Source organism: Pteropus alecto, unplaced genomic scaffold, assembly GCF_000325575.1.
Source record: "Pteropus alecto unplaced genomic scaffold, ASM32557v1 scaffold111, whole genome shotgun sequence".
NCBI lineage: Eukaryota > Metazoa > Chordata > Mammalia > Chiroptera > Pteropodidae > Pteropus > Pteropus alecto.
Genome location: NW_006431915.1, coordinates 6222556 through 6234874, shown reverse-complemented (window position 1 = coordinate 6234874; position 12319 = coordinate 6222556). Strand labels below are relative to the sequence as shown.

The 12319-nt window shown below is 38.1% G+C and overlaps 1 protein-coding gene across 3 annotated transcripts in view; it reads left to right on the top strand.

Moving 5' to 3' along the window:
• SUSD1 (sushi domain containing 1) overlaps positions 1–12319 on the top strand; it is a 171774-nt gene that overhangs the window by 64474 nt on the left and 94981 nt on the right. For all 3 annotated transcript variants that reach the window (XM_025041553.1, XM_025041557.1, XM_025041551.1), the window contains exons 11-12: positions 8328–8419; positions 9130–9316. In XM_025041553.1, the coding sequence (XP_024897321.1) occupies positions 8328–8419; positions 9130–9316 (279 nt within the window). The remainder of the gene's footprint in view (positions 1–8327; positions 8420–9129; positions 9317–12319) is intronic.

Here is a 12319-nt window from a genome sequence, read left to right as displayed (position 1 = left end):
TATTTCAGGGCTCCCTGATTGGGAACAGAGATATTAATAAGTGCTCTGTCTTCTTGGTGCATGATTCCCTTTATCATTATGAAGTGTCCCTTAGTAGCTTTCTTTATTTTTTTTTTTTATTTTGAAGTCTATTTCGTCCAATATTAGTACCGCTACTCCCGCTTTTCCACGAATGCCATTTGCTTGAAATATCATTTTCTACCCTTTCACTTTGAGTTTATATTTGTCTTTGGAGCTAAAATGTGTCTGATGTGTCTCCTGGAGGCAGCATATGGTTGTGTGGGTTTTTTTTTAATCCATTCTGCAACTCTGTGCCTTTTTATTGGTGAGTTCAATCCATTTACATTTAGGGTGATTATTGAAATACGAAGTCTTCTTATAGCCATTTTATCTTTTGCTTTCTGGTAGCACAGTGTTTCTACTGCTTCCTTGTCCTTGTGCTTCTGTTTTCTTTATTTTGGTTGGCTTTTGTGTGTTTTCCCTCTGGTCCTTCTTGTTTTATGTTATATACAATGGTTCTGAATCTTTGGCATGTGGTTACTATTATGAATATGTAAAGGATAGTTATGTATATATACAGTCCATTTTCTTCTGCGCGTGCCTTATCTCCATTCCCCTTTGCAAATTTGGACCTTTGAATCCCCCCCTTTTCAGTCATTGTTATCTCAATTTGTTCTTATGTGTTCATTGAACATTTCATTACTATCTTGCTGTAGCAATTCTCTTCTTAATATTTAAGCTTATAATCCTCTGTTCTTAGTAAGGGTTGCACTCTTCTGCTTCTATTTGCCTGATAGTCAAGTACAGGCCTCGTAGTGGAGAATTCCCTCAATTTTTGTATGTCTGGAAAAGTCTTAATTTCTCCTTCATATCTAAAGGAGAGCTTAGCTGAATACATTATTCTAGGCTGGGAGTTACTTTCACTGAATAGTTTAAATATTTGATTCCATTTCTTTCTGGCTTGTAAGGTTTGCGCTGAGAAGTCCGAGGATAATCTAATGGATTTACCTTTATAAATTACCGTTTTTTTTCTCCCTGGCTGCTTTGAGAATTCTGTCTTTGTAGTTGATTTTTGATAATTTTAATACAATGTGTCTTGGTGAAAGCCTTTTTGGGTTGAGATATTTGGGTGTTCTGTTGAGTTTTTGAATTCCAAGCTTTTTGTTGAGTTTTAGATGTTCAGCTTATTGTTTCAAGGGGAGAGATCAGGGGACTCTCTCACTCCACCATGTTTCCAACATTCCTGTTCTTACTGTTTGAATTTCCGACTCAGGGTGTTTTCTTCATACCCCCAGTGCTTATTTGAAGATGTTTATTTCAGTTTATTGGGTTACATTTTTCTGGTTTGTGGGTTTCCTAAAAAATGTGTTTTTCCCAGTTGAAATGTTTTGATTATAATTGTCCTTTTATTAAAATGTCTATTAATTCCATAGACAAAATTAGTAGTTTAGGAGGGTTAATGAAATTTCTAAATTAAGAGTGCCCTCTTCTGTCACTGAATTGCAGTTCTTTAAAGAATATGTATTTTTTTTTTGGTGAGGGTAGGGATGAATTGTGTATTCTTCTGTTTTGGGGTTCTCTTTTGCCTTGTAGGATCTAGCATTTCCCCCTCGCTTCTTTTCCCCGTTACCACTAAGTCTCCAAAGGACACCAGTTTCTTCCTTTTAATCCTCTTCTTTCCCAGAAGCAGTGACTTACTTTCTCATACCACTAACCTGAAGTCTCCTAGGCTTTTCATCCTTTGCTCGTCGCCCGTGCTCTGATATAGTAGGTCTCTTTTTAGCACTCTCACACATAAGGTGGAATTTCTCTCTCTCGGAGTGAATCTAGCTTACCCGAGGGCCCTTCGTTTCACTCAGCTCTTCTAGAACCTTCTCACTCGCTACAGTGAGTTGTGGGAGACTGAGAGAGAACTTTGCTGGAATTTGGTATTTATTATTTCTATTAAAAAGTAATTTAAAATGAGTAGTAGTCTCTGTCTTCCAGTTAGGATGTCAACACTGGTTTTATAGTGTTTTATTTGCTCATCTTGTGAAGCTGAAGACTACTTTGGAGATCGTGTGGAGAGATTGAGATGTAGGAGGCCACCATTGTTCTTGAACAAATTGGAACGCTTATCTATAATAAATTCTTAAGTGCTAACTTTTCCACCTCTGTATCTTTGCTCACGCTATTTCTTTCACCTGCAATTCCCTCCCTTTTCTTCAGTTTCTATATTCCCTTTGTTCCTTCTTTCACTATCTCCCCGGCTGAAAGTATTTCCTTCTTTCTGAATTCCCATACTCTGTTTCAGGCGAAAGTATAGGTAAGAGTTTGGCAAAGTTATTGCGGAGTCATGGTATCTAAATTCAAATCTCTGATCTGTTGCATACTGTCTTTGTGCCTGTGGGCAAGTCACTTAACATCTGTGCAGTAAGTTGTCTTAACTGTAAAAATGGGACTAACAATATCTACATCATGGGTTTGTTTTGAGACTAAATGGGTTATGGAAAACCAGCACAACACCTGACACACAATAAGCATCTATCAAATGTTAACTATTACTTAAATTTACCTTATGACATTTACCATATGCTCTCTTGTGTTTTTGATATCCTGAAACAGGGTGTAAATCCTCTTCTAGATGAAGTACATGTTACGGGCAGAGACTATATCTTATTCAGAGCACCTGTATTTCATTGGGTTAATATGGTATCAGTTGCCTAGCTTTCCCCTTATTGCTGATTGTTTATATTTAAATGACCAGGAATGCTGTGCCTGCCACTGTCCTGGACACTAGGAGTACAAGGATAAGTGAGACATAGTCTCTCCCATCCAGGAGCTCTCAGTTCAGTGAGGCAATAGACCGGGATTAACAGTAATACAATACACAGAATGTAATTGAGGCATGTTCAAGGTACTGTGGGAACACAGAGGAAGTAATGATTGGTTTTGCACAGTGTTGCTCACCCACATTAATGAAGCAGAAACCAAGTTTCAAACAATTTAGTGAAAGAGGAGCCAAATTTCCTCTTCTCTGAGGCATTCTTGCAGGTCTGGATTTTCAACTTAAAGATTTGAGGTTAGATTGGCCTTCTGGGTGAGGAAAGGAGAGACTGAGAAGGCAGAGTGACCACTAAAAATGATCCAGAGAAAGAATTTTTGTATAAGAGACAGGGCAAAGGATCAGAGAGCAGGGTAGGAAGTGACTCAGGACCAGCTGTCCTCTATCGGGACCCTTTTCTTGTCAGTGGCTTACAAAAAAATTCTGGAGGAAATAGAGCACATTTTTAAGAAATACTGCCCCACGAAAACTCTAGAAAGCCAATACAGATATTAATAACTCTTAATTAAAAAGTGATTGAGAACTGTTATATACTAAATATGAAGACATGTTAGGAGTGTGTCAATCAGTTTTGCTTATATTTTTGTTTTATGATATATGATAAAATATTAATGTCTCCATAGGTCTGCAAAAGCTCTTTCAACCGGTATAAAAGAGATAAGAAAATAATCATGACACAGTTTACTTGGCAGAATTTTTTTCTGTCTTAATTAGATAAAATAATGGTATGTCTTATAAGAATGGCATCTTAGGTTTGATGAAATACCTTATATCTTTGCATACTTGGGAAGGATATTTCTGTAGAATTGAGTCTTAAGAATGGAATTGCTAAAATAAAGGACCTCATACATTCCTCTCCATAAAGATTGTGCAGGCATACCTCAGGGATATCGTGGATTTGTTCCAGACTACCACAATAAAGTGAATATTGCAATAAATTGTCCCACGAATTCTTTGGGTTCCCCATGCATCTAAAAGTTATGTTTACACTATACTGTAGTCTAAGCGTGTAATAGCATTACATCTAAAAAAAACCAAAGTACATACCTTAATGATATACTTCATTGCTAAAAAATGCTCACCATCATCTGTGCCTTCAGCAAGTCATAATCTTTTTGCTGGTGGAGGGTCTTACCTTCATTTGTAAAAATGCAATATCTACAGAGTGCAATAAAGGGAAGTGTAATAAAGTGAAACATGCCTGTATCAGTTTACACACGCATCTGTTTCTCAGTACCTTCGCTAACATTGGATATTATAATTTTTTAATGTTTGAGAGCCTAGTAAGTGAAAAGCATATTTTATTATTTTATTTTATTTTATTTTGTACCTCTTTGATTATTTAATGACCTATTACAGTTCTCCTATGAATTACTTTTTCTATTTATTGATCTTTTTTGTATATTGGTGGTGGTACTTATCTTCATGATAAATACTCTTTAGATACCAGGGCCATCAACTTTTCAAATATGTTACAATTTTTTCAATTTGTTCTTTGTCTTTTATATTTGGATCGTTACATCTTTTGCCATAAAGAAAGATTTCATTTATTCAAATTAAAAAATATTTTCTAGTTCTCTTATAATTTCTTTCCTAGCCAAGATTATAGAACTAATTTTCTGTGTTCTTTTCTAGTGTGTTTTTTAATTAAAAAATGTACTACAGCTGGAATCATTTTTGCCTGTTAGGTCAAGGTGGGGATCTAATATGTGTTTATCTCTATGGATAACTGTTTCCCAACTCAATTTATTTTCCACTGATTTGAAATTCCACTGTTATATAAATTCCCATGCATAGATGGAGTTATTTCTGGGTTCTACTCTATTCCATTGATCTATTTGTTTATTCCTTTGCTAGTAACAAACTTTAATTACTCTAGCATCCTCAGTGGGAGCGATATCACTCACAAAAGGGTAAAAATTCATTCTTGAGAGCCAAAAACTATTATTCTTTTTATATATGAAGCATAAACACATGGTACATAAGAAACACAATTTAAAACATTTTTCCCCCTAATCTCTCACCCTCTATAAAATTTTAATACCACAGATATGCTGTTTAAAAAGACTCCTTGTGGGGCTATCATGAAAAAAAAGGTTGTGGAACACTGTTACAGCTTTATAATAGGCATCGGTACCTGATTATGTCCTCTTTCAATAATTTTGTTTCAATTTTTTCCCTCGCTATTCTTATTTATTTTCCCAAAGGAATTTAGCAGTAATTGCTGTCTCTCAATTGAGTGTGCCAAGCTGATTCCTGCATCTGGGACTTTGACCTTGGAGCCCTCTGTCTGACCCCTCTTCTACTCTTGGTGGCTCACTGACTCGTGTCCTTCAGGTCTCAGCTCACATATCACCTCCACAGAGGGCCTTCCTTGGCCATCCTTACTGTCCTTGTACGATGCTTTTCTTCATAGTCCTTACCAGTGTACAAGATTATATTTTTAGTTTTTTGTTTTTGTTCCTTTTCTGCCTTTCTCACTAGCATGAATTCCATTAGGTGCGGGGACTTTGTTTGCTTACCACTTTATTTTTAGCCCCTAAAGCATCCTGGCACATGGTAAGAGCTTTCTCAATATTCATCAGATGGATGTGTAAACTTATTATGTTCCAAGAGGGTCCATTGGAATTGTCATTGGAAGTACATTCCATTTATAGATTAACTGGAGAATTGGCATCTTTTCCCTTTTCAGTCTTTCCATTCAAGGATGTGGCATCTCTCTCTTTGTTTTTTTTTGTTTTTTTTGTTTTTTTTTATGTCCTTCAGAATATTTTAAAAAAGTCGTCATGTAAGTCTTGGACATTTCTAGTTAGATTTATTTCTAGGTATTTGAAGTTTGTTCATGGTCTCTTTTTTTTCTTCAATTATATTTTATTTTATTTTTTAATTAATTAATTTTTATGGTGACATTGGTTAATGAAATCCAATAGGTTTCAGCTGTACACTTTAACAGTAAGGCATATATATGTTTACAATGTGTGTTCCTCTCCCATAGTCAGATTTCTTTCTGTCACCACATATTTGACCCTCTTTACCCCATCTACCTCCCCTCCCCCGTCTTCCCCACTACCCTCTGGTAACCACTAGTCTATTGTCCATCATCATGAGTCTCTGTTTGTTTGTTCTGTCCATTTGTTGCTTTTCGGTTTAGATCCCACATATAAGTGCTATCATGTGATTTTCAACTTTTTCTGTCTGGCTTATTTCATTTAGCATGATTATCTCGAGGTCCATCCATGCTGTCACAAAGCTCAGCGAAACAGCTCTTTTCTTGCAAATAAGAATCTTTTAATTTTTAATTGTCTTTTAATTGTCATTTTTGTTTCCCGTTGCTGGTATGACAAATTACTGCAAATTTCATAGCTTAAAACAACACAAATTTACTCTCTTATAGTTATGGAGGTCAGAAGTTTGACTCGGTTTCACTGGGTTAAAATCAAAGTGTCAGCAGGTCTGTGTTTATTCTGGGGGGCTCGAGGGGAGAATCCATTTCTTTGTCTTTTCCTGCCTACACTCCTTGGCTCGTGGTCCTATTCTTCATCTTTAAAGCTCTGCTTTCATCCTTAAATCTCTCTCTTATCTCCCTCTTATGAGGACCCTTGCTACTACATTGGGCCCATCTGGATAATCTTCCTATTTAATCACATTTGTAAAGTCCTTCTGCCATATAAGGTAACATGGTCACAGATTTCAGAGACTAGAGTGTGGACATCTTTGGGGAAGGGTACATTATTCAGCCTATCATACTTGTTCTTGCAGGTATATAGAAAATTATTAGTTTTTCTATGTTCTTGTATTTGAGTGTACTTTGCCAAACTCCTATTTGTATTTGCTTTTCTATTTTCAAACAATTTCATGTTTGTTTTTCTGTTGATTCTTTTGGATTTACCGGCAGTTACATCATTTGTTCCCTTCTTCCTGGTATTTATAGGTTATTTTTTCTTGCTTCTTTCAGTATTACCTAGAATCTTCTGACTAATGCTAAATAATAGCTATGAGACTGCGTATCCTTGTATTGTTCTTGACTTTACTAGAAATTGCTTCATTGTTTTACGGAGTATGTTTTATGAGTATGGTGGTTTCTAATAAACCTCTTTTAAATTAAGGAATTTCTATCAAATTATATCCTTTCTTTACTAAGATTTTTAGTCAGGAATATGTAATTAATGTATTAATTATTATTATAATAAAAGTAACCATACTTTTTTTTCTTTTTAATCTACTACTAGCTTTCTCAATAATGATCATCTCTGTGTTCCTGGAACAAATCATAGTGGTCAGAGTGTGTCGCTCTTTGAATGTACTACTGACTTCTATTTGCTAGTATTTTGTTTCGTATTTTTGTATTGATACATGTGTTTGGCATAGTGTATTTAGTGATTGGTTGTGCCATCCTTGTACATTTTAGGCCTGCGTATTAGGTAGTCGTATTGGATGAGCTGGAAAGATTTCCACCTTTTCTATGGTCTGGAACTGTTTAAATAGTATTGAAGTTATTTGATTTTTGTGAGTTTCATCAGTGTGACGTTCCTTGGACCACTACTACTTATCTCTAAAACTATCATCCATACCCAGTAGTGAAGGTGCGTTATCCTGAACCATCTACACTTTCTTACCTATTCTGTCTTACATCATTTGGAGTATAGTATGTGACCTGTGGAACAGGTTTTCACTAGGCCAAGCTGCCCAATCCATAAAGAGCATGTCATGTCAACCAATGCGGCTTCGTTTGTAGGAACCTGTCAGGCCAAGGGCTTACACAATAAAGGCTTGGCTCCAACGAGACTTCCTGTGTGTGTGTGTGTGTGTGTGTGTGTGTGTGTGTGTGCGCGTGCGCGCGCGCACATGCACGCGCGCGCTTTGGGAGTTGTCTTTATAACTTATTAATCATCATAGTGTTCCAGTGAAACTTCTTAGCAAGTCTGCTCTATTATTTCCAAGTTAGGGAAATTATACCATACCAGATCTGAACTAACTTTTGAACTGATTACCATGAAATTAAGCAGAGGCCAGCAAGTGCTTTGATCACAAGAGAAGAGGAAGCACAAACCCAGAGGGACCCCTCCTCCTTTGCATCATGAAAAGCCTGACTGCTTGAGATAGGCTTTTTCAGTCCCTCAAGGAACGATTCTCAATTCTGTGCTGAAATGCTGCTTTCAGCTCAGAATTTCAAACCGATGCTTATTTGTATAAACGAGGTTACCCAAGGCCAGGACTGTGAGTTGCAGTTTTAACTTAGTAAACCAAGGGAGTTTGCAGTGAATAGATTTAAATAATTTTTAAGAGGGATCCTCTGATTCGGTATCTTGTAATCTTAAATCTTTCATCAAGACTGAGTTTACATAAATGTAAAAGTGGTGTTTCTTGGGCTGCTACCGGTAAGTTCTAAATTAAAATACTATTGCAGTCATCCTATGTAAATGCTTATCCTCGGGAAATGTTTTAATTAGGTCATATTTTTGTACAGAGTATCAATTGATTTCTCATTCTTCTCTTCTTACAGAAAAACAGATTATTGGTAACATTTCAATATTTAATGAAACCTGCTTGAGATGGAGAAGAACGAAGACAGCTGATATAGAGGAGATGTATTTAGTAAGTTTCTGAAAGTTACTCTATTTATGGTGCTTGTCTTGTGTGGGAGGTTTAAAAAATAACAAACCTAAAAATCTACTTATATAGCGGCCATTATCAATAGAAGACTTACAGTAACAGTTGTAATCAGAAGCAAGAAAACAGGCACATCTGCTGCATATTTGAAGGCAGAGACCTTGGGGGTTGATGAGACGCCAGGAAAGTTTTTTGTGCACACAGCCTGGTGCAGAGCTGATATTCAGGCAGGATCCATGGAGGAATCCAATGGCTTTTGCGCGTCTGTGTCTCTCCACAACCAGAGACCCTGAGCAGGCTCTGAATGCGTTGCCTGGAGAGTCCAGGAGAACTTTTGAAGTTATACGTGGTTGTCAGTAAGAAAGGGAAAGACCAGGGGATGAGCTGCTACCAGAGGAATTAAGTAGGAAGAAGTGTGTGTCTATTGTATGTATGAGAACAAGAAAGAGGAAGTTGCCAGTGTTGAGCCCTTGGCTTTTAGTACATTTTTATTTTAAAATGTATTTATTATACTGATAACATTGTAACTATGATACATATGGTATTACATCTCTAATATGTGCTCACTGTTGTTATTTCACTTTTTGAAGGAAATTTAAAGTCAAGAACAAGAGAGGCCATGAGAAAGGTAAAGATCTAGGCATTCAGAGCCTTTTAAGCCAGAGAGTCACCTAGTGCACTTTTCTGTGTTTTAGTTCCACATTCGGGGCCTGAGATGGTATCAGAAGGAATTTGCCCAGGAAATGATCTTTAATATCACCACCAGCAGCCAGGCATCTGAGATGTGCTTGGACCTGCGTCCGGGCACCAACTACAATGTCAGCGTCCAGGCTTTGTCTTCGGCACTTCCTGTGGTCATCTCCCTGACAACCCAGATAACAGGTAAATCTTGAATGACAGCATTTGAATGAACAAAGCCAGCAGGGCCCTGTAGGTAGGCCTGGGTAAAGAGGAACACTACTCTTTCTTATCACTATGTAATAAACTGTAAGAGAGAGAGGACGAAGGACGTGGAATTGGAGAGAAATGCTAAGGGGCCTGCCGCTGTTTTATTATGACTTATTTCTTACAAAGATATTTGAAACAAAATGTTAACATTGATTAAACCTGAGTAATGCATACGTGAGTGTTAGTTGTATTCCTTCTGGACATTTGAAATATTTAAAATGTTTCATACTTAAAAAGAATTTTTCCTATTACTGTTTCTTTCTCAGCATCATATTTAACTGTGATCTTGTTGCAAGTGCCTTAAGAATACTTTTCTCTCCGAGAAACAATGACTGGCAGTCCCAGACTCGTCCCCAACAAATTCACTTTCCGCTTATTTTCTTGTCTCTCCTCAAATCTGTGATACCCCTCCGCGCACACACTCTGAGCCAATACTCAGAACATTAGCTTCCTGTTTCTTATTTCACTGAGAAATTAGAAGGAATCAGCAGAGGACTTGCCATTCCCAAATCTCCCACTGCTGCCTGAATGCAGAACTGTACATTTTGTCTTCTCTCTTGTTCCCCCATTCCTAAGGCGACACCCCACCCCCACCCAACTGGTGCGCTGGACCCCACTCTTAAACATATCTCAGTCACTTCCCCACAATGTAGAATTAGTCCCCACACTGTACGAGCCTGTCATAATCTCCTTTTTTAATGCAAACAAAACAAAAAAGTGAACATACTTCCTTTGATCCCGTATTCTCTGCGACTGCTTTGTCTTCTGTCAGCCACCCTTTTACAGCAAGACTCCTTGAAAGCGATGTCTGCCGCATGGGCTCCACATCCCTACCTCCCCTTCTCCCTTTGCATCACTCCAATCTGGAAGCATTTGCCTTCGCTGCTTTACTGAAAGGGTCTCCGTCTTGCAAAATCCACTGGCCAGTTTCCTTCTTAATCCGATTTTTCTCTACAGCATTTGACATTCCCTCCTTCTTAGGATGCCTCTTCTCTTGGCTTTTGGTTCCTCCTACCTTGTTGGCTGTTCCTTCTCAATCTTCTTTGCTGGCTTCATCTACTTTTATTGGTGCACTTCCCGCCCCCTACGATCCCCCTTCCTTTTTCTTCATTATCTACCCTTTCTGTCTAGCCGATCTCTACTGATCTCGTGGTTATAAATATTACCTGTATGCTGAGGATTCTCAAATATGTCTCCTAGTCCCTATTTCTCCTTTCCGTTCCACCCTTGTACATCCACCCCGCTCTTAAACATATCTCGTTGAATATCTAAAAGGCAAATCCAACAGAATTTTGGTTTCTTACCTCTTCCCTCACCCCCAGATCCATTTCCCAGCCAGGATTCTCTATCTCAGTTATTGGCATTCTTGCCAAATGCTCAGGCCAAGAGAGTCACGATTGATTTCATCCCTCCCACCGATTTCTAATCCATCGACAAGCCTCATTGGCTTGTTTCTGAAATGTATTTTGAATTCAACCACTTCTCCACATTTTTGCTTTCACGATTCCAGCAACCTAATGCAGGCCGGCAACCTCGGCTTGGACTCCTGCAGTAGCTTTCTAACTGGTTTCTCGGCTTTTACAGTTGCCTCTCAAGCCTCCCCGCCCCCAGTCTTAATCTCCATCACAGTAAGAGCCATCTTTTAAAAATGCACATGAGAACATGTCATCCCCAGCTCCAAACTATCCAGTGAGTTTCTGTTAGTGTTAGGATAGGTCTGCTTACCCTGGTCGTGGTTCCACAGTGTAGCGATTAGCACATCTGCTTTACTCGCAGAAGGTCCTGGGTCCATGCCCCAGTGGAGCCACACGGCCATGCCACCCTGAACAAGCCCGATGTCTGATCTCAGAAGCTAAGCAGGGTCAGGCCTGGTTAGTACTTGGATGGGAGACCACCTAGGAAGACCAGATGCTGTAGGCATAAATAATAATTAAAAAAAAAAAGTCTGCTTACTCTTCCTGGACACTCTCTCCACATACTTCTTTACATTATAATCATTCAAGTCCCTGCTAAAATATCACCACCTTAGAGAGGCTCTCGTGCCCATCTTTTCGTAAATAACCTTCCCATATCCACCTCATCACTCTTTATCCACTTACTCTGCTTGAACTGCTTCATAGAACATATTTCCAGAAATTATATTTTTAAATTTACTTGTTTATTTTCTTCCTACTAAAATAGGAGCTCTTTAAAGGCAGAGATTTTTGTCTGTGTGTTCTCCCTTTATCCCCAACATGTAAGGGCAGTGCTGGCACATAGCACGACAAAGAAATGTTTTTGTAGTGAATGAATATGAGGGCCAACCCAGAAATGGCCACTGAGTGGTATTGGTCTTGAGTAGGTGCCTGGTTAGTTAAGAAAGGCTTTAGACCAAAAAGAATTTACCCCATTTGGAGCTGGAAAGGCAAGTAATGTTCATTCAATTTGGGCATTCCTTTCCGTGTGACTTATTAAAATGAATAGTTATTCAGTCTCCTATTCTTTGGTCCTTGTCATGTTTGGATGGTTTGCATTACTGATTTAAGTGAGCATTTCATACTTTTTGAGTTGCGGGGAGGGAGTTTCATCTCGATGAGACACTTATTTCTATTTTGTTTTATAATAAAGGCTGAATATAGCCCTGGTAGCTAGCTCAAGCATCCTGTCTGTGTGTATAGCCATCAGGGGGCACTGTTGAGCTGTTTAAGTTCATTGCGTCCGTGACTGCATGTTTTCTAACTCTACCTTACTTTAAAGAATTTGCAAGTTTTAAAAAGTGTGAAAATTCAAGTTAAGATCTTATGAAAGGGTTAAAAAGAAAAAAAAAACCCTCAAAGAACCCTCCTTTTTATAAAAGGGGGAAAAAAGAGAACCTGATATGTCAATGTGAAGAGGTACACCTGGTTGCCTATGATTTATTTTAGTAAGACCGTGAACTTTCGAATTTACCAGAAATGT